Source organism: Typopeltis vanoorti, chromosome 7 (assembly GCF_054136105.1).
Source record: "Typopeltis vanoorti isolate ZY-2024b chromosome 7, IOZ_Tvanoo_1.0, whole genome shotgun sequence".
In the NCBI taxonomy this organism is placed as follows: domain Eukaryota; kingdom Metazoa; phylum Arthropoda; class Arachnida; order Uropygi; family Thelyphonidae; genus Typopeltis; species Typopeltis vanoorti.
In genome coordinates this window covers 72,687,032-72,711,945 of record NC_143555.1, presented here as the reverse complement: position 1 = coordinate 72,711,945, position 24,914 = coordinate 72,687,032, and the positions used below count along the sequence as shown (strand labels likewise).

Genomic DNA, 24,914 nt, shown 5'->3' with positions numbered 1-24,914 from the left:
ATTAAATAACCAGGTCAAGTGCACAGCCAACTGTGGTGCACATTCCTTAAGAATATGTGATATGTCATCCATTCCCACAGTCTTATTAACATCTAACCCAACCAACACCTGATACACCTCTGTTTCGTGAAAGAAAGGGAGTGAAGTATTAGGAGAATTGGAAGTGAAACTCCAGTTCTCCTAATATTTCACTCCCTTCTATATATTGCACTGCATCATTTACATTACATATTACAGTATAATATATTCTGATAAAATGCACATAAATAATTCCACTATATCCTTTGCAACTGTTATTCTGCTGCCATGACTATTCTACCAGTTTTAACCTGCCTTAATTATTCTTTCTCTTGCTTGCCATATAGCAGAAAAATTCTTTTGAGTTAACCTTGGCGTGACCAGCCAATCTCCTCTCATACTGCACCTTTTCTTTCTTTACCATGCTTATCACCTTTCTAGCCGCACTTTATACCCTTCATGGATCTGATTACCACCAACTGTCTTGTACCTCCTCCATAGCATTTTCTTTTCCAGCATAGCTTGCTTGATTTCACTGTTCATCCATTTCACTCCTACTCTATTTACTCACTTAACCCTTGGTATGCAGTCATACATTGCTTTTGTCTTATACTACCTTGTGAGTTTCCATGCATTGTCAACATCTTTTCCACTTATTTCATCTACCCAGTGTACTGATGCTAACTGACTACAGAGCTTCCTATAATTACTCGCTTTATATTTCCACATATATCTATTTTTGGCAGTAATCTTGATTCATCACTTCCCAAACAAGTACCTCATGATCACTCTCATCAGCCGGTGGCAGTGTCAACACCTCATTAAAAACTACATCTTGTGAAGTTCCACACTTTATGGACACACTCCACAATCATTAACAGCACCCCCCCCCCCGCCCTCCTCTTTTCACATTCCTATCCTTCCATAAAATTATATATCCTTCTATTTCTATTCCCAACATCACATCCTCCTCAGACAACCAAGTTTCACTTATTTTAATCATCTTTGGGCATACTAACTCAATCAATGCAAAAAACTCATCTCTCTTGTTTCGAATACTCCTTAAGTTGTGTACATAACAATCCCTGTGTCTTTGAGGTGCCATTCTACCAGCACCAGCATTCTCTGTTCTAGCTGCTATACCACACACCTCTCTCTCTCTCTCTTCAGTCTGACTACTCCCATTTCCCTGATCTTGACACTGATTTTCATTCCTACTTCCCTCATCCTCACCTTTATGCATTCGATCATCTTGTGCTGCTGAAAGAGAGCAAAGATGATAGAAAGGCTATTGTTTTCTGAGACGGCATAGAGTCAAGAACTTAATGTAGTAAATGATACGAGCCCACTTGTGAAGCATGATAGCACAACTAAATGGATTGTAAGACAGGAGGGGATGTCTTCATTCATGATTTCTGATGTTCTATACCATCGCATTGGTTTGTTATGAACCAACTTTTCTCTTCATAGGTCTTTCATCTTGTTCCTTTTGAGGAAAGGATGTTTCCCCATTCAAGCATATTCTGTTTTATTGCTTTTTTGAATTCTGACCATGTATCAATTTTAATAATTTTAAAAAATAAGATTATAGCAACACTGAGCCCTTTGGCTGCATTTTCAATAGCTTCCTCATCAAATTCCATGGAGAAAGGACTCTCACCCAAATCTGTGTGGATGGTGACAATCGACCAACCTTTGCCGGCAAAGGTTGGTCGATTGGTAGAGCCTCTGCTACTAATAGCTCAGTTAAGTAAATTTGAGCGCGGTTAGTAGTTAGAAGGGGGCCAATCGTTCGATGCTGTTGGCACACTCTCCCTCGATGAGTCTTTGGACTCCCTGGAGGTGTCAAATAATAATAATAATAATAATATCTGCCATCCACCACACAGGACATCCTTGCCTCCTTTCAAAAACACGAGGAACGTCTGTTTGAAGTCAGTAGTACTATGGAGAAACTACAGCTCTTCGAACATTAATGCCTTTCCTGTTCACATCCATGACGGGTTGATAGAACCATTACTGTAGCTGAAGTTACCATAGTCTCTAAAGAATTCCAGCCAAAATCTTCAGGATCTTGATGGTCTACAGAGAGAACTTTACTGTGAAGCCTGGGATTTTATTCTTCCCATTCTCATTAATTCTTTTCTTTCTTTTCTAACATACCAAGTAAATTTTAGCAAAGTATGCCATCACATTCCAAAACTTAATCGTATATCCAATACCTTGAACCTGAACAGTCTGGACTTGCAGAGCATGCCATCAACACTAGACATTGAGTTCAGTGGAACAAGACAAAAGTCATTCACAAAAGTCGGTTCCTAATGGAATAGCTTTACAATGAACCATGTGAAAAGTTGCAACACTCCCCTAACCTAAGCAGGGGGAAAGACGTAGACGAAAGGTCTACGTCTTTCCCCCTTGTGGGAGATGGTACTCTATAAATCAGCAAATCTTTCCTAACTTGTAATTGTACACACACACACACACATATAAAATAAAAAAAAATAATAATTTTTTTAAAAAATAAATTTAGGAAATTTAACCTTAGCTACTTAGGTGGCGCTTTGTGAATATAACAGTCATTATTTAATTAGCCTTTGTACCTGTACTGATGATGCCTGTGATACTCAGGCGAAAATTCTTTGAATAAAGAATATTTTACATGAGTTAATTCCGTTATTATAATAGTAAGTAATATGTCTACTCATGGTATTTCCTTACTGAAATTTATTCCAGTAACTGACTTTTTGCTGCTCTCCCTGGTTCCCTGGCAAAAATAACATGGGGCGGCCTTGTTTAACCAGGCAATGCCCCAACTGGCATGAATTCTGTCATATTGTACCATCATTTTATATTGTGGTTTTAACCAATAAGAATACAATTTGGTCTGCTAAATCCTAAATTGTCAGCCCATCCTCATTCATTCAGCATCCAGGTGGATACCTAACAGGATGCACAATGAGAAGGTGAGGATTGGACATGAGGTCAGACACCCTGGTCAGTTCTCCACATTCTTAAAAGGCTTTGTGGAGGTCTCCTCCCAGTCATACAGCTTTGACTCTTAAGCACCCCTGTTGAAGTTTTTTTCTTTGGTTAGATAAATGTTTTCAGTTCTGATCTAGACAGATCATTGAAACAATTCTAACTGGTATGGAAACATTCATATTTCCATCACTTTAGATTCTCATCTCTTATCTAGACTGTGGTTCTCCAAGAAGTGTCCCATGCCTATTAGAGGAGAATTAAGCATGTTGCAATTATGCTTCATGCTTTTAAAATGACATGTGGATTCAATCACTGTTGATCAGCAGTCGATTTTCTCGTCATCTGCCAGTGGTAAATGTCGTGAAAAAGTTTGGGGAATCCCAGAGGGTTGCTCTTGAGATCCCTAAGGTCAATGAATCATATTTGTCAGAAAGATCTATTAAAGCAATCTCCCATTATATGGTTCATATGGCTTCTTTCTTTAAAAGAAAGAATACAGCCAACATCTCGTGTCACACATTACATTTGATGTTACACACACACACACACTTGTCATAACACTTTGTATCTAATGGCAGGGTTCCATAGGTATGTATTCTTTTGCATTCTCTTCCCCCCCCCACCCTATTCTGTATATCACCAGTCTTATCACAGTTACTGCATATCCAGTCCATTGTTTTGATGACAACATATACTGCATGCATTCTTTCTCATTTGACAAACCTTTGCACTACATAAATCAACAAAACTTCCAAAATAGCAAAAATACCTTCCTCTCTCTCAAAAGAGTGCAATTAGTTGGATTAATGAACCATACGTAACCAGTTCACTCCACTCTCTTTCACACAGATTAAGTTTCTGTTTGCTTTCATTTTCTACAAATGTTTCCATGGTTACTGTTTGACATCTGTAAATCCCTTTTTCTTGTCTAAATCTGTTTATCAGGTTGTACAGCATTCCTCAGTTAAATTCTAACCACACAGAACAAATATTTGTTCTTTTTGATCTTGCCATTTTGAAAACTTTACCCTTTTTATGTATATCCTAAGGAGTATAATCTGTAGGTTTTCAAATTAAAAAAAAATAAAAAAAATCAGCTAATTCCTTTTATTCCCATATAGGGAGTAGGCAAGGTCATTTTAGTCTTATCTAACTTTTAGAGACTGAGTTGGCAGTTCAATCTCCACTGGTACCCAGTCAGAGATAGCTTGCCCAAGGCTGTTACTAATTAATCGGTACACAGTGACGAAGATGGTTAACAAGTGCCGCCATCTCATGGTTCCTAACCCTAACACAATATTTTTAATATCTGAAAATGGTTTGGGTTCGACAGCCGATTTTCTTGAGTTTATGGGATGAAAAACCTGAGTTTCTGGGAGAAAAACCCACTTGCCCATGCCAGAGATCGATTAACTCGGGAACTGGTCAAGAAAAGGCTTAGAAAAAGTTCCTCTAATCGATGACTAGATTTGAACCAAAGTCTTTCTTCATGCAGTCAAGTGCTGTAGAGTGCAAATGCCACTTCTACTGAGCTACACAGGCTCCAGATTTTCAAATACAGTGTTATCATATTTTTTTCTTTTCTTCAATTTTCATTCCTTTTATAGTACTTATGCACTGTGGACTGTACATCCCTTGGGAATACATATCAATAAATTACCATAAAACTCATCTTGGTTATTCTCTTTCTGTATAGTGGTTTTGTCTCATTTTGCTATTTTTAATCTTAATTTGTGTACATTTTAAACATTCTGAAGTTATAATTTTTCTAATTATCTCTGTGTGTGTGTGTGTGTACACATGTAATACCTGTAAAAAAAAAAAAAAAGTATGTATGGACTGGTATTTGCTCTCTTAGTGATGCTTATGGTAATGCCATCTAGATTATTATTATGACCACAAATGGATAGGGTTGAATGCGGCATGTGTGCAAATTCACTCGCAGAAAATTGGAATCTTGTCATATATTATTTAGTGCCATAAGCAGGCTAAGAGTATAATACCCCTGGTACCCTAAAGAACTACATTTTATTAGACAAACAGTTTTTCAAGCAATATTTCCAATAAGCAAGAATGGTGGACTCACAGAAATCATCTACCTAAAGACAAGCAAAATATACATTTAGCTGCTGAATTCATATTGACAGTTGGTTGTTTGGAAAGTAGATGTTATTCACTCAGCCAACCAGAAGGTGAGACTTGACTAGAAATCTGAATTGCAGGAAGATAGCTGATATACATGGTATTCAATCTGAAATACTTAAAATATGGAGATAAAAGTTGTGCAGTAATGTAATTCTGAAGGTGAAATCCCAATAATGGTTCTTGGTGTACCAAAAAAGGAAATAAAACTGAATTTGAGAAATATCAAGGAATTTTGCTAATGAGTGCTGGAGAAAAGATTTCACCAAGTACTGAAAGGCAGGAAGACAGGCTGGATTTAAACAAAGATCAGATATTTACTTTGAGACTAACAGTCAAATTAGAGACGTACAACAAAGTTTGAGTTACAAGTTTTATGCTACTTCGACTTTGCAAATCGAAAAGTGAAACTTGAGATTTGGTTAGAATTACAGCTGAAATAACAAAGGTTGACAGTTTTTGTTTAGAAGGCTTCAAGTGGTGTGTCATGTTGGGTTTCTAAAACAACAATTTCTGGATTATACAGTTGACTTCCACTATAGCATACTCATAGGGACCACCAGAATAGTTTGATACAGTGGATATTTGCTATAGTGAATTTTATTTATAATAGAATTGTGCATACAGAATTTTATTTGCAACATTTTGATAGTTTGTTATAGTCAGCGAGTTTATTATAATGGTATTTGCACTAGTGGAAGTCAACTGTGATAACCCTTATGTCAATCTTTTTACTAATTTATTACAACTTTACAATGTTTCATCAGTTGGATTCATATTAAACGAAGCCTGATTTTAGTAGGAAAAGGCTGTGTGTTTCATGGTCACTTAATACATCCTATTTAATTGGTTCTTTATTAAATATAAGCAAGTTATAAACACTTTCTTGTACTTATTTTACAAATCAGAAAAAGGAGAAGAAAAGCATGGCATCTGTTTTGTGCGGATTAAATCCTAGTACAGTAGAAGAAAAGCATTTTGAAACAAAAGTAATTCCAGATCATATTGGTGAAGAAAAAAAATAATGTAAGTATAAATACATTGCTCTTTATGCCTTATTCAGCTGCATTATTCTCCAGTCATTAATGAGATTTTTTTAAAAGGTTGCTTATGAATAAACATAATCATTTTATATTTCAATATAACTCAGTTGGCACATGATTTTGCATTTAATCAGAAAGCATAACAATTTTTCTTTGCCCATTTTTGTACTGGATGTCCCGATTATTTGGAATATTCCAGGTTTGTTAATAACATAAAAACCAATATAAAGATAATAGGAAGCAGTATTTCATCGTAGCAGTTGAATAATACAGGTGGTATGGCAACATGACATGGACTCAATGACTGAGAGAGGTGTCATCGTGGGATGTCACATAGGTGGCATGTCCATACATGCCATTGCCATTCAACTGGAGCATCCAAAATCAATGGTTGGCAATGTGATCAACAAATGGAGATGTTCTGGCATCACTAGTGCAGGAAAACACCCAGAGCAGCCACCGAAAATGACTAACAGGGACAGGAAGATGTTAAAACGGGTGACATGCAAAAACTGGCTACAATTGGCACAGACCATCCGTGATGAGTTTCAGAGTGTCAGTAATGCCATGGTGAGCACTAATACTGTACAAAAAGAATTCCATTTACTGGATTTCGAAAGAAGAGCAGCGGCACACAAGCCATCATAACAACAAACAAGGCCGTTCGTCTGGCTCCATACAAAGAGCATGTGATCTGGATAAGTCACCAGTGGAAAAGGGTACTCTGGAGCGATGAATCAAGGTTCAGTTGTTTCTAGTCTGATGACAGGGTGTGGAGGCATCATGATGAATGCTTGTTGACACAGTGTATTGTACCCACAGTAAAGTTTGGTGGAGCAGTAATGGTGTGGGATCCATTTAACTGATTTGGAGTGGGACCACTGGTCATTTTCCGTGGTTCCATGAAGGCAACTCAGTACCTTAATATTTTGGATAATCAGATACTTCCTGCACTGTTGAGTGTTACTATCAAGATGACAATGCTCCATGCCACAAAGCTACTGCTGTTATGGCATGGTATGAAGAGATGGGTGTTAAATGACTGCCCTGGCTTGTGCAGAGTCCTGATCTCAATCCCATCGAACACTCGTGGGACAAATTGGAGTGGCAATTGAGATCCAGAACAGCATGTCCTCGATCTGTTGCTAAATTCAATTCTACGTTGATGGAGGAATGGAGACAAATTCCCCTGATGTCCGTCATATATCGGCTGCAATTGGAAAATACTATCAGATCTTATTTTTCTGTATTCTGAAGGACTTTTACTGTATCAGTCCACAATGCATACTATCAGAGCTCTACTCCAACTATCTCGAATTCGGCCATCTGTCCAGGCCTTCAGAATTATGCAGTGCAGCCACTATAAAACTTTTATACCTCCATACTTGAGCATTTCTAGTTGAATATCATCTAGTCCAGCTGCCTTTCCACATTTCAGGTTTTTCGTGGCTTTTTCTATTTCAAGTATTATTCCTGATTTCATGAATGTCGAATGTTTTCTGACACCATATTGTCACTTTGTTTCATATAGCAATCTTTTGAAATAACTACTGTATATTACTCTCCAGTTTTCGTGTCACCTTTATCATCTCTGATTTCTTTTTCAGTACTCTTTCCTCTGTTTCTAAGCTTTTCAATAGCCTCCAAAATATTTTGCCACCTTCCTGATATTTGTCATCATCATCATCAAATTTCTGACATGTACCCTGAAGGGGTGTACAGGATATGATAGTACTACATGAAAAATTTACATCATTACTAACTTTCTATCAACAATTTTCCTCCAATTCAGTCTGCTACTTGTCAAGACTCCAACATTACTAGATCTTATATTTCTATCGTCTAAGGCACTTTGTACCATATCAATCCACCTATATCTTGGTCTTTTCTCTGGGTTGTTTTCCTGCCAACTTGCCAGAGAACACTTGTTTGGCTAATCTTTCTTCACCCATTCTGTTTAAGTGACCATACCACCTAAGATTAGCTCTGCTAACACATTCCTGGATGCTGACAGTGTCAAGTTCTTTCCTAATATCCTTGTTTTTAATATGATATTGCCATTGATGCCATCTGTTCATGCCTCTAATCATTCTTAGGACTCTCATATCTGCGGTCTCTAGTCTTTGATGGTGTCAGAAGTGTTTTACTTCTGACCCAGCTCTCAGATCCATAAGTTAAAACTGGTTTGAGCACTGTCTTGTATACAGCTAATTTAGTGTTCTGACTAACTTTTCTCTTATTTCTCTTATGAATTTATTCAATTGACTGCCTACCATATCAGCTTTGTTGATTCTGTTGTCTATTTCCATATTTAATTTACCATCTTCAGTAAAAATCGTGCCTAAGTAGCTGAAATGTTTTACTTGTTCCACAGGTTCACCGTTCACAACACAGTTGACATTTTCAACAATTCTACCTATTTTCATTGTCTTTGTCTTTTTTAATGCTGACCTTCATACAATATCTATTACAACAGTTATTCAATTTAGTCGGGGAAGCTTGCAAACTTGTAGCAGATTTATTTAGAAGTATAACATCGTCCGCATAAAGCAAATAGCTGACATTAACATCTCCAATTCTGATATCATGTTTAATACCACTTTCCTTCATAATGTGATCCATGTAGATAATGAATAACAGAGGGGATAATGTACATCTTTGACTCACACCAAATTTAACATTAAACCATCTTCCTGTACTTAATTGAATTCTAACTGCCGACTTACAAATACAGACTAAGTATTGCTTGATATAATGCCCCATTGACACCATATAACTGCAGCGTATTAAATAGCTTTGCTTGTCATATGCCTTTTCCAGTTCGACAAAACTTAAATACAGATCTTTGTTATATTCCCATGCTTTCTCCACTATTTGTCGTAAAGTGAAGATCTGATCCTGACAGCCTCTATTTGGCCTGAATCCAGCTTGTTCTTCACCAAGCTTTCCTTCCACAATTCTTCTCAACCATTTCTCAAGTATACTTGCATAGATCTTGCCAGGAACACTCAGTAGGGAAATATCTCTGTAATTCTCACATTGTTTTATTTCCGTTTTTATATATGGGTACTATTAGAGCTCTACTCCAAGTGCATACTTCCTGTCCTAACATATGAAGGGGAAACATGGACTTTAACAGAAGCCCTAAACAAAAAGCTGCAAACAACAACAACACAACATCGCATGGAAAGAAGTATGCTAAAAATAACATTGAGAGATAGGAAGACAAATATCTGGATAAGATCTCAAACAGGTGTCATAGATATTGTAAAATGCATTAAACAGGCTAAGAGGAGATGGGCTGGCCATATTGCCAGATGCAGTTACGGGAGATGAACTAGAAAAACAACAGAGTGGAGACCAGTGGATGGAGCAAGACAAAGAGGAAGACTGAGAAGAAGGTGGAGGGATGAACTGGAACAAATTACAGGAGTGAGGTGGATGGGAGAAGCAGAAAACCGAGTGATCTGGAAAACCATGGGGGAGAACTTCGTCCAGCAGTAGACAGAACCAGAAGGTTGAAGAAGAAGAAGAAAGAAGAAGAGCTCTTCTCCAATCATCGGGAATTCGTCCCTCTGTCCAGTGTTTATGTATTCCTGACTGTATGCCTGCTGAGTGTTTTTTACCACTGTGCTTTTTTACAACAGCTCTCACTGCTTGTTTCATTTAGCAATTTTTCAAAGTAATTACTCCATATTTCAAGGATATCTTTTTCTCCTGTTTTCAAGTCACCTTTATCATCTCTAACTTCTTTTACAGCACTCTTTCCTCCATTTCTAAGCTTCTTCAACAACCAGAATATTTTACCATCTTCTTGATATTTATTTTCTATGTTCTTTCCAAAGTCCTCCCATGACTTTTGTTTACCTAGTTTTAGACAGTGTTTAGCTTTCTTACATTTGTCTCTGTATTCTCTAAGAGCAAAAGCTGACTTATTTCCCAGGAACTTTTGATATGCTTTCTTCTTTTCCTTCACTGCCTCTTTAACTTCATGTGTCCACCATGGAGTTCTGATTTTTCTATCCTTGCAGACAACCTCACCACATACCTCTCTGGCTGAATCAATCAGGGTTTTCTTCAAGGCTTGCCTCTGAATCTCCAAGATTTGATTCCTGTTCTCAAACTCTTTCATTTTTTCTTCAATCATCTTTGTGTATTTTAGTCTGTAGTTCACATCTGAGAGCTGCTCAACTTTTATTCACTTTAAAACTTTCTTACGTTATTCTTTTCAATATGAAATTCAATTTTATCTTGCTCAAGACTAAATAGTGATCACTTCCAGTTTCAAATCCTCTGTACACTCTGGTGTCCTGCACATGGATGAAAACATCACTATCAACAATAATATAGTCAGTGAGACTTTTCTTATTCCTAGCCTCTTCTCTCCATGTGAATTTGTGCACATTTTTATGTTGGAACATGGTGTTAGTAATAACGAGTCCATGTCCTGAGCAGAAATCCAACAGATATTTGCCATTATTATTAGCTTTGCTCTTTTCTCCAAATTTTCCCAAAATATTTTTGTATGTGTCACAATCATTTCCTACTCTGCTATTTAGTTCCCCAACAAGGACCAACTTTTCCTTTTTCATTGTGTCAGTTGCTTTTTCTAAAGCATCAAAAAATTCCTCCACTTCTACCTTAGTAGAAACTTCTGTGGGACCATAGGCACAAATAAGTTTCATTGTCCAGTTCCCCATTCTCATATTTGCCCACATTACTCCACTTGAGACTGCCTGCTATTCAAGAAGATTAGCCTCGTATTTTGTGTTGAATACTAAGGCTACTCCTTCTTTTCCTAGATTGTCATTTCCTGAATATAACATTTTGTATTTATTGCTCAGAAAGAACTCACCAGTTTTTGTCTTTTTTGTTTCAGTCACCCCTATTATGTTGATCTGGTATTTATCTAATTCTTCAGCTAGCTCCATTTCTTTGCCATTCAAGCTTGTTATGTTGATAGTACCAATCTTTAATTATGGGGATGTTGAGTTGGGGTGTAGCTGACTTTTCACTGTTCACCCTGTTTTCCTGGCAAAAACAACGGGAACCTTGTTTAACCGGGCGACACCCCAGCTAGCATGAAATTTTGTCATGTTGTACCATCGTTTTCTATATTGGTTTAAGCCATTAAGAATACAGTTTGGTCGGCTAAATCCCAAATTGCCAGCCCATCCTCGTTCGTTCAGTATCCATTTAGATACCCAACAGGGTGCACCACAAGAAGGTGAGTATTGAACATTAGGTCAGAAGCCCTGGTCGGTTCTCCGCATTCCTTTATAGGCTATGTGGAGGTCTCCTCTCAATTATACAGCTTTGACCCTTAAGCACCCCTCCTTCCTATGACTTTTGTTTAGCTAGTTTTACACAGTGCTTTTGCTTTCTTACATTTTTTGTTGTGTTCTCTAAGAGCACAAGCTGCATTACATCTCAGGAACATTTTGACATGCTTTCTTGATTTCACCAAGGAGTTCTGATTTTTTTTTTTTTTTTCTATGCTTGCTGACAACATCACCACATGCCTGTTTAGCTGAATCAAACAATGTTTTTTTCAGGTTTTGCCACTGAATCTCCAATGTCTGGTTCTTGTTTTCAATCTCCCATTTTATTGTGTATTTTAGTCTTTAGTTTACCTCAGAATACTGCTCAACTTTCATTTATTTTAAAACTTTTTTTATGCACTCTTCTTTCCAACATGAAATTCAAATTTTATCCTGCTAAAATCGAAATGGTTTCTTCCTATTTCAAATTCTCTGTATATTCTTCTGTCCTGAACCAGTGGATAAACATTGCTATCAACTAACATAGTCAATGAAACTTTTCTTATTTCCTGCATCTTCTCTCCACGTGAACATGTTGGTAGTAATAACTAATTCATGTCCTGAACAGAAATCCAACAGGTACTTAACCATTATTATTAGCTTTGTTATTTTCTCCAAATTATCCCAAAACTTTGAGAAAAGATCATAGCTAATATTAATGGTAAGTACTTGCTAGATTTCTGCTCAGAACATGTAATCATTTCTTATTCTGCTGTTTAATTCTCTAACAAGGACCAGCTTTTCCTTTATTGTTGTCAGCTGCTTTCGCTAATGGCTCAAAAAATTCCTCCACTTCTTCTGTAGTAGAATCTTCTGCAGAACCATAGACACAAATAGAAAAGAATAGACGAATAGAAACTTGATGAGAGGAAGCCATTCACCATAACTAGAGAAAAAAAACAGTGACCCAATCACAAAATGGAAGGAGACATTAAGATTGTAGCTTGTAAGAAAAAATTTATACTAGTCTTGATCGAATACTTTGGAAATGCCAAGAGCAAGCCAGCTTGGCTGAATGAATGGTTATCTTACCTGCTTTCCAACCAACATGCTGCTGGTATCATGCATGGATATTTGTGATTGTCTTTAGGTGGTAGATGAACTTGATCACTCAGTGTGATACCACCACCACCTTGCTTACAAGAGGGATGAAAAGTGGAGTGGATTCTAAAAGTTTTGTTTGGTCTCTAGAGTAGGGTTTCTGGACTATGTAAGAAAAAAAAAATAATACTCTCCTGTTCATTGTACAAATGTAATATATATTTGTAACCTTTCATAGTGGGAGATGCAAAACATTGGTCTCTTCAGGCCTCGTCATGTTCAAAGTGGGGAATGATAGTAGTGAAATCCATGTTGGTGATCATTAATTGGTGGGCCTTCATGTACTGAAGAAGTTGGCTGTTGATGATCTCCATTATTTTGGAGGAGACTGACACGAGAGCAGTCTGATGACAGTTTGAGTGCCAACTTTCATCTCTCTCTCCAGGATATCAAATTGAATCATTCCTTGCTTCTGTTTTATAATAGATATCAGAAGCCAGGTGAATATATATGAGTATATCACATTCTTAACAAAACTGGGTGGATATCATCTGCACAAGGAAACATATTAGTCAAACGTAATAGAAATGTTTTTCATATCTGTATGGTAAAATAATCAGACGAAGCATGCATGTCATCTTTGTATAATGGGGGGGGGGAATTCCTTAGTATTCCGAATGAGAGTTGGATGAGAAGAATTATTATGAAATATATATCTTTACATGGTATTACCATGGTACCATCTTGGTGGGAGACACTGGGAGAAGTTGAACCCAATTGCCCTATTAGCAGACAGAAAGCTTGACTCCCATTTTAGCAGGAGTGATAAGTTTCCTGCTATGTGATTCTTTAAAAGTCAGATTTAGATACATATGTATATGATTTTTGTCTGATTTTTTAAGTGGATGATAAATAATCATTAAGCTAGAGCTAGTTCACTTCACACAGTATGTCGTGAAGGGAACAAAACAAAATATATAGTTAGTGGAATGCCAGGGCTATCCTGGTCATTGTACCACCACAGTAAGCTTTGGACCTTGTTCCCAGACCACAGGGAGGGAGGCTTACTGCAACATTCTATTAGGCCATCCAGGATTCCCCATCTTGTCCAGCATTAAGTTCAATAAGACTTGGCAATCAACAATATATGCAACATGTATGTTATTTATTTCCACCAAAATAGCATTATTGAATGATTTAATAAGCTATCACCAACACAAGCATTAATTCTTGTCGTGTCTAAACATTAACTTCCACAGGCTGAACCCACAAAATAAGCAAAGTTACCAACAGTCTCACTCAAAGCTAATGCATCACCTCATCATCATCATCATCAAATTCCTGCCATGTACCCTTGAGGGGTGTACAGGATATGATAGTACTACATGAAAAAAATTACATTATTACTAACTTCCTATCTACAATTTTCCTCCAAATCAGTCTGTTACTTGTCAAGACTTCAACATTATCAGATCTTATATTTCTATCATCTAAGTCACTTCGTACCCTATCAATCCACCTATATCTTGGTCTTCCTCTGGGTCATTTTGCTGCCAACCTGGCAGAGAACACTTGTTTTGCTAATCTTTCTTCACCCATTCTGTTTAAGTGACCATACCACCTGAGATTAGCTCTGCTAACACATTCCTGGATGCTGACAATGTCAAGTTCTTTCCTAATATCCTCGTTTTTAATATAATATTTCCATTTATGCCATCTGTTCATGCGTATAATCTTTCTCAGGACTCTCATATCTGCGATTTCTAGTCTTTGGTCAAGTGTTTTACTTCTGACCCAGCTCTCAGATCCATAAGTTAAAACTGGTTTGAGCACTGTCTTGTATACAGCTAATTTAGTGTTCCGACTAATTTCTCTCTTATTCCACATGAATTTATTCAATTGACTTCCCACCATACCAGCTTTGCTGATTCTGTTGTCTATTTATATATTTAATTTACCATCTTCACTAAAAATCGTGCCTAAGTAGCTGAAATGTTTTACTTGTTCCACAGGCTCTCCATTTTCAATGATTCTGCCTATTTTCATTGTCTTTGTCTTTTTATTGCTGACCTTCATACCATATCTATTACAACAACTATTGAATTTAGTTAGAGAATCTTGCAGACTTGTAGCAGATTTATTTAGAAGTATAACATCATCAGCATAAAGCAAAGAACTGACATTAACATCTCCAATTTTGATATCATGTTTAATACCACTTTCCTTCATAATGTGATCCATATAAATAATGAATAACAGAGGGGATAATGTACATCCCTGTCTGTACATCCCAGATTTAACATTAAACTACCTTCCTGTACTTCCTTCAATTCTAACTGCCGACTTACAAATACAGACTAAGTATTGCTTGATATAATGCCCCATTGACACCATATAACTGCAGCGTATTAAATAGCTTATCTCTTGCTACCTTGTCATATGCCTTTTCCAAATCGACAAAACTTAAATACAGATCTTTGTTATATTCCCATGATTTCTCCACTATTTGTTGTAAAGTGAAAATCTGATGCTGACAGCCTCTATTTGGCATGAATCCAGCTTGTTCTTCACCAAGCTTTTCTTCCACAATTCTTCTGAACTGTTTCTCAAGTATACATGCATAAATCTTGCCAGGAACACTCAGTAGGGAAATGTCTCTGTAATTCTCACATTGTTTTATTTCCGTTTTTATATATGGGTACTACGAGAGCTCTACTCCAATCATCGGAAATTCGTCCCTGTCTGGGCTATCTGAACTATGCAGTGCAGCCACTGTAAGACTCTTATACCACCATACTTCAGCATTTCTGGTCGAATATCATCTACTCCTGCTGCCTTTTCACATTTCAAGCCTTTGATAGCTTTTTCTACTTCAAGTATGGATATGTATTCCTGACTGCATGCCTGGTCAATATTTTTTACCACTGTGCTGTCATGACTGCTTGTTTCATTTAGCAGTTTTTCAAAGTAATTATGCCATACTTCAAGGATATCTTTTTCTGCTGTTTTCATGTCACCTTTATCATCTCTAACTTCTTTTACAGCACTCTTTCCTCCATTTCTAAGCTTCTTCAACAACCTCCAGAATATTTTGCCGCCACCTTGATATTTGTTTTCTATATTCTTGCCAAAGTCTCCCATGACTTTTGTTTAGCTAGTTTTACACAGTGTTTAGCATTTTTGCATTTGTCTCTATATTCTCTAAGAGCACAAGCTGACTTATTTGCCAGGAACTTTTGATATGCTTTCTTCTTTTCCTTCACTGCCTCTAACTTCCTGTGTCCACCAGGGAGTTCTGATTTTTTTATCCTTGCAGACACCCTCACCACATGCCTCTCTTGCAGAATAAATCAATGTTTTCTTCAGAGTTTGCCACTTAATCTTCAAGGTGTGATTCCTGTTCTCACACTCTTTCATTTTTTCTTCAATAATCTTTGTGTATTTTAGTCTACAATTCACATCTGAGAGCTGCTCAACTTTTATTCACTTTAAAACTTTCTTACATGTTATTCTTTTCAATATGAAATTCAGTTTTATCCTGCTCAATACTAAATAGTGATTGCTTCCAATTTCAAATCCTCTGTACACTCTGTTGTCCTGCACCAGGGAGAAAACATCACTATCAACAATAACATAGTCAATGAGACTTTTCTTATTCCTTGCCTCTTCTCTCCATGTGAATTTTTGCACATTTTTATGTTAGATTATGGCGTTAGTAATAACCAGTCCATGTTCTGAGCAGAAATCCAACAGATATTTGCCATTATTATTAGCTTTGCTCTTTTCTCCAAATTTTCCCAAAATATTTGTGTATGTCTGACAATCATTTCCTACTCTTCTATTTAGATCCCCAACAAGGACCAACTTTTCCTTTTTCATTGTGTCACTTGCTTTTTCTTAAGCTTCAAGAAATTCCTCCACTTCTACCTTAGTAGAACCTGCTGTGGGACCATAGGCACAAATAAGTCTCATTGTCCAGTTCCCCATTCTCATATTTGCCCACATTACTCTACTTGAAACTGACTGCCATTCAAGAAGATTAGCCTCGTATTTTGTGTTGAATAGTATGGTTACTCCTTCTTTTCCTTTATTGTCATTGCCTGAATATAACATTTTGTATTTATTGCTCAGGAAGATCTCACCAGTTTTTGTCTTTTTTGTTTCAGTCACCCCTATTATGTCGATCTGGTACTTATCTAATTCCTCAGCTAGCTCCATTTCTTTGCCATTCAGGCTTCTTATGTTGATAGTTTAACTCTGGTGATGTGTTAAATAATATGTAATGAGGTTTGTATTCACACATAATTTTATTTTATTATTTTTTAAAGCAGTAATTTAGATGATTTCAGACTGCTGGTAAAGTTGGTTTACCTGCAGGCGCTCCATTTTCCCCTCACAATTTGATAACAGTAGTCAGGCCAATACCAGAACTGTGGTAGATTTTAAACAGTAATAAGTTTTGAATTAAACAGTTCACAAGATTTGTTTGTAATGTCAAAATTTTTGGTATGGAGAACCTCCAAATCTTGGTTACTAATGTCCTTTGGATGGAGACCTGGGTTCAAATCCTGTCTCATATTTGAACCCAGGTTTCTTATCCTGTATAGACAAGCAAAACAGCCAGAGAAAACTGACAGATGATACAGACAGTAAACCACCTTATCACAGCATTAATTAGGTTTCTGTAAAGTCAAGTTTCTTATCCATGACAAACCTGTTAATCCTGACCCAGGGAATAATGTCTGGGATTAAGGTGTCTTTTAAGCCTAGAAAAATCATTGTAGAAAGTTTTACCACTGAGTTAAAAAGTATATTATGCTTGTGAAGAAATTATCTTCTTGTTCTAATCCTTTACTCGAGTAAAGCAAACAAAGTCTTCACATGAAGTATCATCACTAATCTACTTGTATACAGAAACCATCACTTCACATCAACTGCCTCAGTATCCCAAAAAAAAAAACATTATGGGAAGTGTAACTACCCAGACTGGTTAGTGCATGCAACAACACAGCTTAGTTTAGGCACCCTTGGCAAATTCTTAGCTACATGCCATTTTTATTATGGTAACTTCAGTAATCAATAAACTATCCCATCCACTGATAACCTTCTGACATTGGTGCCATTTGAAACTGCCCCTATGCTAGAGCACTCCTATGTCACTGAATACATATGTTTGTATCAGAAGGCTTGAAACATATCCCAACCAAGGGTATGATGCATAAAAGTTGCATAGATCATCCCACTTGGCATTTTATATTATAATACCGAACAACATATGGATAGGAGAGGCTGTTTGTGCATGTCCATTGGAAAAGAAATAAGGACTAGATTATGGTCTGAATTACCTAGCAAACAACATTCAGTATACTTAGAGAAGGATCACTAATAAGGAAGAGGTACAGGATATTGGAGAATTTAGGGTTATCTAGTATTCAAGTAGGCATGTGAATACTAAAAAAATTCTGTATTTTACAAAATAAACCAGCTACAGGTTGCTCCTGTGTGGCCTCAATACATGGTTCTTTCTATCAGATTTTGACAGATAGTTATCACAATTTAGCTTTACACTCAGTTCTGTACTCCAGAACTATAAGCATTCCAAAATACAGGCTGTATTGTAGATGCTCATAGTCTGTAGTGTAAAACTGAATGCAAAACTGGTGTTTTGTTTACACCTTACAGTCAAAATATATTATATTTTGGCATTATCCAACATTCACACAGTAACTTAACTTAACTCATATTTTACTTTGAACTCATTCACAGTCATGGCACCCACAACAGATACTGGCAACCTGTCCTACTTATTCACCATTCTCCAAGCAAAAAATCTCATTCTGTTAACACATTGCTAACTACACTCTTGCTCAGTTTCCAAGGATGGTTCCTGGTTCTCCCACCACCAGATCTGTTCTGAAAAATTTCCTCTGTATTAATCTTGTAAAAATCTTGCAGCAATTTGTATGCTTTAATCATACACCTCCTTAGATGGGCTTAACTCCTCTGCTACCATCATTGCTCATTAATGGTAACAGGGGAGTTATTGCCCATCTAACCTCCCTTTTTATCCTGTCTGTTGTCATGAAACATTCACATCCATTCATCTCTGTTCTTATCAGAATGCTATCCTCATCCAACCATGTTTTGCTTATTCCAACAATTTTTGGACAAATCAGCTCTATCAATGCTGTAGTTTTGTTCCTTTTGTTTTGAATACTTCTGGCATTTGTAAACATACATGCTGCCTTATTTCTGGTTCCATAATTTGTCTCACCAACCTCATTTCTTGATTATAAATCCTCCACCTTGGCCTTTCCTCTCTACCCGATCTTACACCTATCCTCATACCTAATTATTGCCTCCACATCCCTTGTCATCTCAATCCTTTCTTGTACATACGTACACCTGCTCCTGTATCTATCATTCACTCATCTTGCAATGTCTTCCTTAACCCCTATTTTCCTGTCTGTCTTGTGTTCCTTCTCTCTCTTTCTCTTCACTTGTGCCATTCACCTCTCCATTCACAAGCTCTGCTTTCCTACTTTTCCACATCACCTCTACCACCTGTTTATTCCTCAGGTCTTCCATTCACTTCCTTCATTTTCTCTCTCTCACCCAGCTGATTTACACCAGATCCATTTAAATGTAGCCAGTCTCTTTTATGCAGCTTCATCCATCTCCAATTCATCCTGCACATTCACAAAAAATGAATTCCTTTCTCCTCACAGAACTCTGCTAGCATCCCATTCATAATCTTTTTTCGTCAAGTCAACTCCTCACTTATACTTGTACAACATACTTGACCACCTTTCATACTGCACTGTTATCTTTTACTCTTTTCATCAATCTCCTGATATACATCCTTAGATGGATATCAGGAGGATTTTACTCTTATGTAGTGAGCAAAGATATATGTATTATTGGCACAAAAAACTGTGTGTATTTTTTAGCTTTAATAAAGTTTTTAAAAGAAAAGATTAAGGAATATAGAGAGAAATGGAAACAGTATCTATGTAGTTGGAAGTTTTTTCCCACTTGGTTAGACTATAAATTATATATTTAATTTAATCCTAAACTAAGGATTTAAGGATTAAACTAAATATATAATTTTTAGTATCTATGTAGGATGGAAAGGTATCATCTACCAAAAGGGGAGAAAGAAAGACTAGCTGCAATACAAAAAGACCAATGAAGCTGGAACAGGCAAATGCCTAATCCTTGTGGTCAAGAAGAAAGTTTTTTTAATGCTAATTCTCATCATGTGGTCATTATATTGGCAATTTGTAGAACATCTTTGAAACCACAGAATCTAAAACTTTCAAAGTATATTATGCATTGAGCGCTAAAAGAATAATTTGTATCTCCAGCACAACTTACATACATCTTTGCATTGTTTAAATAAATATAACTGAGAATATCATAATATGATGCAACTGCTTTTAAAACATGCATACAACCATAACACTTGTGTATTAACTGTTCCTCCCCATATATAGAGCTAAGTTGGTTAATGAGAACAGTCTTGTTTTTTTGTTTTCCAAGAAGATCCTGTGAATTAACCATGGAATTAATTTTATATAGTAGGTGATTTTATGCTAATCAAAGAGAAAACTGGCTTGACTTCTTCCAAAACTTACTCCAAGATAGTAATGAAACTAAAACCAATATAATGCCAACTACTTACTATATAATATAAAGGAAAAACATAAACGAGGCCTGTGTAGCTCAGTGGAAGTGGCACTTGTGTCCTCTGCGCTTGGCTGCTTGAAGTTAGACCTAGGTTCTAGTCTAGTCGCTGACTGGAGAAACTTTTTCTAAGCCTATCTTCGACCGGTTCCCAAGTTAGTTTATCTCTGGCACGGGCAACTGGGTTTTTCCTCCCGGAAACTCAGGTTTTTCATCCCATAAACTCAAGAAAATCGACCATAGTACCCACATTATTTCAGACAGTGACATATCTTGTTAGGGTTAGGTACCAAGAGATGGCAGCACTTGTTTGCCAGCCTCTTCATTGGTGGCTGCTATAATTAGTGATAGACATGGGCTAGCTATCTATGATTGGCTGCCGATGGAGATTGACCTGCTCACTCAGTTTCCAAAAGCTAGATGGGGTATAAAGGCCTCGCTTACTCCCTATTAGGGAATAAAAGGCGTTAGTTGATTGATTGACTTAAATCATTAAAAACATTCAATCAGCAATACATCAAAGAAAATCAGGAAAATTTAAAATTATTAAAATTTATTAAAATGATTTAACAATATTTGGGAACAAGGAAAAATACCGGATGGCTAATGTTTTAATATCATTCATTCCAACATAATGACCGGCTGTGAAACCTATAGCAAAGAAATGCTGTGTGTGTGTGTGTGTGCGCTGTGGTCAGAATCAAAGTAATGAGGTTGATATTCTCCTTATAGAGTTTTGGAAATTGTAGTTTTGGGTGAGGGGAAATAATTCATGAGGAAAACTGTTCCACAGAACTGAGATAGATGGAATGAATGAACGATGAATATCTGGTTTGGTGAGGCAGCTGAACTGCTGCTTCACCAAATTCAGTTGGTATTTATCATTCGGAAAGACTTAGGAGTAAAAGTCAGTCTAAGAAGAGAGGTATGGTCTGGACTGTGAAGTTGAGCATTATCAAAGGTAAATAGCAAGGGATGGAGTTCTTTTTGTGGGGGGAGGGGGGTGTTATCCCATTGCAGAATGATGTGAAGATCAATATTTTCAGGACCTTTATTGTAGATGATTTTGAAGATGTTTAAGTGCTGGAAGGTTTGTCATATAAGTAGGATGGACAGAGGGTGCTATCATCAGCAAAACTAAATAGATTTGAAGTCAGTGAAAGAAGGTTGTTTGTGTACACGGAGAAGATGGGAGTGGGATAAAAGTCCTGAGGAATGTATGTATTAATAGGAAAATCCAAAGAGAATATCTTTCACCATTACACATAGTGAATGACCTGAGAGAAAACTGACATTCATGTACAAAGGAAGTAGGTTGTAAAGATGCTCTTGATGCCAAATCCTATGAAATGCCAACTGCAACAGCACAAGTTTCTTCAAAGTTTTATGTGGATCTTGATTGGCAGAATCCATAGTAGTGGTCACTCTTCTACAGGTATCGAAGAAGTTGACTATTAATGACCTTCTCTGTTACTTGAGATAACACTGAGGTGAGAGTAGCAATAGATCCATAGTATGAAGATAGACATAATTTACTTTTTTTAGGAATTCACAGCATATCTATCTTTCATGCTGTAGGTAAACAACAGTTGTTAGTTCATGAACACATCACTTCACCACATTCATCTGGATTCCATCAGGATCAGCAACCATTTTTGGTGTCCATGTTTTGCAAGATTCTTCTAGTGTCTTTCTAATAGAAGATCCCAGAGAACATGTGATGAGTGTTCTAAGTACACAAGAGTTGATTTGCTTTGGTCATTTGTTCTGTAGTTGGATGAAAGAATGATGCTAGGAGAAAAGCATATATATAGGTGATGTTGCAGTACTATCATTTGGGTGATTAAGAGGATGAAGCACTGATTCATTTATTTACTTATATGTGTATGTATGTGTGTGTGTATATATATATATAAGGGGGTACTTAAGGGTCAAAGCTGTATAACTGAGAGGAGACCTCCACATAGCCTTTAAAGGAATACAGAGAACCGACCAGGGTTTCTGACCTAATGTCCAATCCTCACCTTCTTGTGGTGCACCCTGTTGGGTATCTACCTGGATACTGAATGAATGAGGATGGGCTGGCAATTTGGGATTTAGCGAACCAAATTGTATTCTTATTGGTTAAACCAAAATAAAAAATGATGGTACAACATGACAAAATTTCATTCTGGCTGGGGCATCGCCAGGTTAAACAAGGCTCCCGTTGTTTTCGCCAGGGAACCACGCCGAACAGCGAAAAGTCAGTTACTGGAACAAATCTGAAAGCACACACCCAAACTCAACATCACCAAAGTTAAAGATCGGTACTATCAACATAAGAAGCCTGAATGGCAAAGAAATGGAGCTAACTGAGGAATTAGATAAGTACCAGATCGACATAATAGGGGTGACTGAAACAAAAAAGACAAAAACTGGTGAGATCTTCCTGAGCAATAAATACAAAATGTTATATTCAGGCAATGACAATAAAGGAAAAGAAGGAGTAACCATACTATTCAACACAAAATACGAGGCTAATCTTCTTGAATGGCAGTCAGTCTCAAGTAGAGTGATGTGGGCAAATATGAGAATGGGGAACTGGATAATGAGACTTATTTGTGCATATAGTCCCACAGAAGGTTCTACCGAGGTAGAAGTGGAGGAATTTTTTGAGGCTTTAGAAAAAGCAACTGACACAATGAAAAAGGAAAAGTTGGTCCTTGTTAGGGATCTAAATAGCAGAGTAGGAAATGATTGTCGGACATGCAAAAATATTTTGGGAAAATTTGGAGAAAAGAGCAAAGCTAATAATGGCAAATATCTGTTGGATTTCTGCAGAGAACATGGACTGGTTATCACTAATACCATGTTCCAACGTAAAAATGTGCACAAATTCACATGGAGAGAAGAGGCAAGGAATAAGAAAAGTCTCATTGACTATGTTATTGTTGATAGTGATGTTTTCTCCCTGGTGTGGGAGAAGAGAGTACAGAGGATATGAAATTGGAAGCAATCACTATTTAGTATTGAGCAGGACAAAATTGAATTTCATATTGAAAAGAATAACATGTAAGAAAGTTTTAAAGCGAATAAAAGTTGAGCAGCTCTCAGATGTGAACTGTAGACTAAAATACACAAAGATTATTGAAGGAAAAATGAAAGAGTTTGAGAACAGGAACCAAACTTGGAGACTCATTGGCAAGCCTTGAAGAAAACCCTGATTGATTCAACCAGAGAGGCATGTGGTTAGGTTGTCTGAAAGGCTAGAAAAATCAGAACTCCATGGTGGATATAGGAAGTTAAAGAGGCAATGAAGGAAAAGAAGAAATCATATCAAAAGTTCCTGGCAAATAAGTCAGCTTTTGCTCTTAGAGAATACAGAGATAAATGTAAGAAAGCAAAACAATGTGTAAAACTAGCTAAACAAAAGTTAATGGAGGACTTTGGCAAAAACATAGAAAATAAATATCAAGAAGGTGGTAAGATATTCTGGAGGTTGTTGAAGAAGCTTAGAAATGGAGGAAAGAGGGCTATGAAAGGAGTTAGAGATGATAAAGATGACATGAAAACAGAAGAAAAAGATATCCTTGAAGTATGGCGTAATTACTTTGAAAAACTGCTAAATGAAACAAGCAGTGATGACAGCACAGTGGTAAAAAATATTGACCAGGCATGCAGTCAGGAATACATATCCATACTTGAAGTAGAAAAAGTCATCAAAGGCTTGAAATGTGAAAAGGCAGCAGGAGTAGATGATATTTGACTAGAAATACTGAAGTATGGTGGTATAAAAGTCTTACAGTGGCTGCACTGCATAGTTCGGAAAGAATGGACAGAGAGACGAATTCCCGATGATTGGAGTAGAGCTCTAATAGTGGCCATATATAAAAAGGGAAATAAAACTGAATGTGAGAATTACAAAGGTATTTCCCTATTGAGTGTTCCTGGCAAGATCTATGCAAGTATACTTGATTAAAATGGTTGAGAAGAATTGTGGAAGAAAAGCTTGGTAAAGAACAAGCTGGATTCAGGCCAAATAGGGGCTGTCAGGATCAGATCTTCACTTTACGACAAATAGTTGAGAAAGCATGGGAATATAACAAAGATCTGTATTTAAGTTTTGTCGATCTGGAAAAGACATATGACAAGGTGCCAAGAGAGAAGCTATTGAATATGCTACAGTTATATGGTTTCAATGGGGCATTATATCAAGCAATACTTAGTCTGTATTTGAGTTGTAAGTCAGCAGTTAGAATTGAAGGATGTACAGGAAGATGGTTTAATATTAAATCTGGTGTGAGACAAGGATGTACATTAATTATCCTCTCTGTTATTCATTATCTAAATGGATCACATTATGAAGGAAAGTGGTATTAAACATGATATCAGAATTGGAGATGTTAATGTCAGCTCTTTGCTTTATGCAGACGATGTTATACTTCTGAAGAAATCCGCTACAAGTTTGCAAGATTCCCTGGCTAAATCAAATAACTGTTGTAATAGATATGGCATGAAGGTCAGCATTAAAAAGACAATGAAAATAGGTAGAATTGTTGAAAATGTTATCTGTGTTGTGAACGGGAAACCTGTGGAACAAGTAAAACATTTCAGTAAAACATACTTAGGCACGATTTTTACTGAAGATGGTAAATTAAATATGGAAATAGACAACAGAATCAACAAAGCTGGTATGGTA

At 36.8% G+C, this 24,914-nt stretch overlaps 1 protein-coding gene across 1 annotated transcript in view; it reads left to right on the top strand.

The window, feature by feature from the left end:
* LOC150104776 (transcription factor IIIA) overlaps positions 1-24,914 on the top strand; it is a 199,342-nt gene that overhangs the window by 154,834 nt on the left and 19,594 nt on the right. Inside the window, exon 9 of the mRNA XM_090395955.1 lies at positions 6,054-6,171. Within this exon, the coding sequence (XP_090252081.1) occupies positions 6,054-6,170 (117 nt within the window). The 3' untranslated portion in view covers position 6,171. The remainder of the gene's footprint in view (positions 1-6,053; positions 6,172-24,914) is intronic.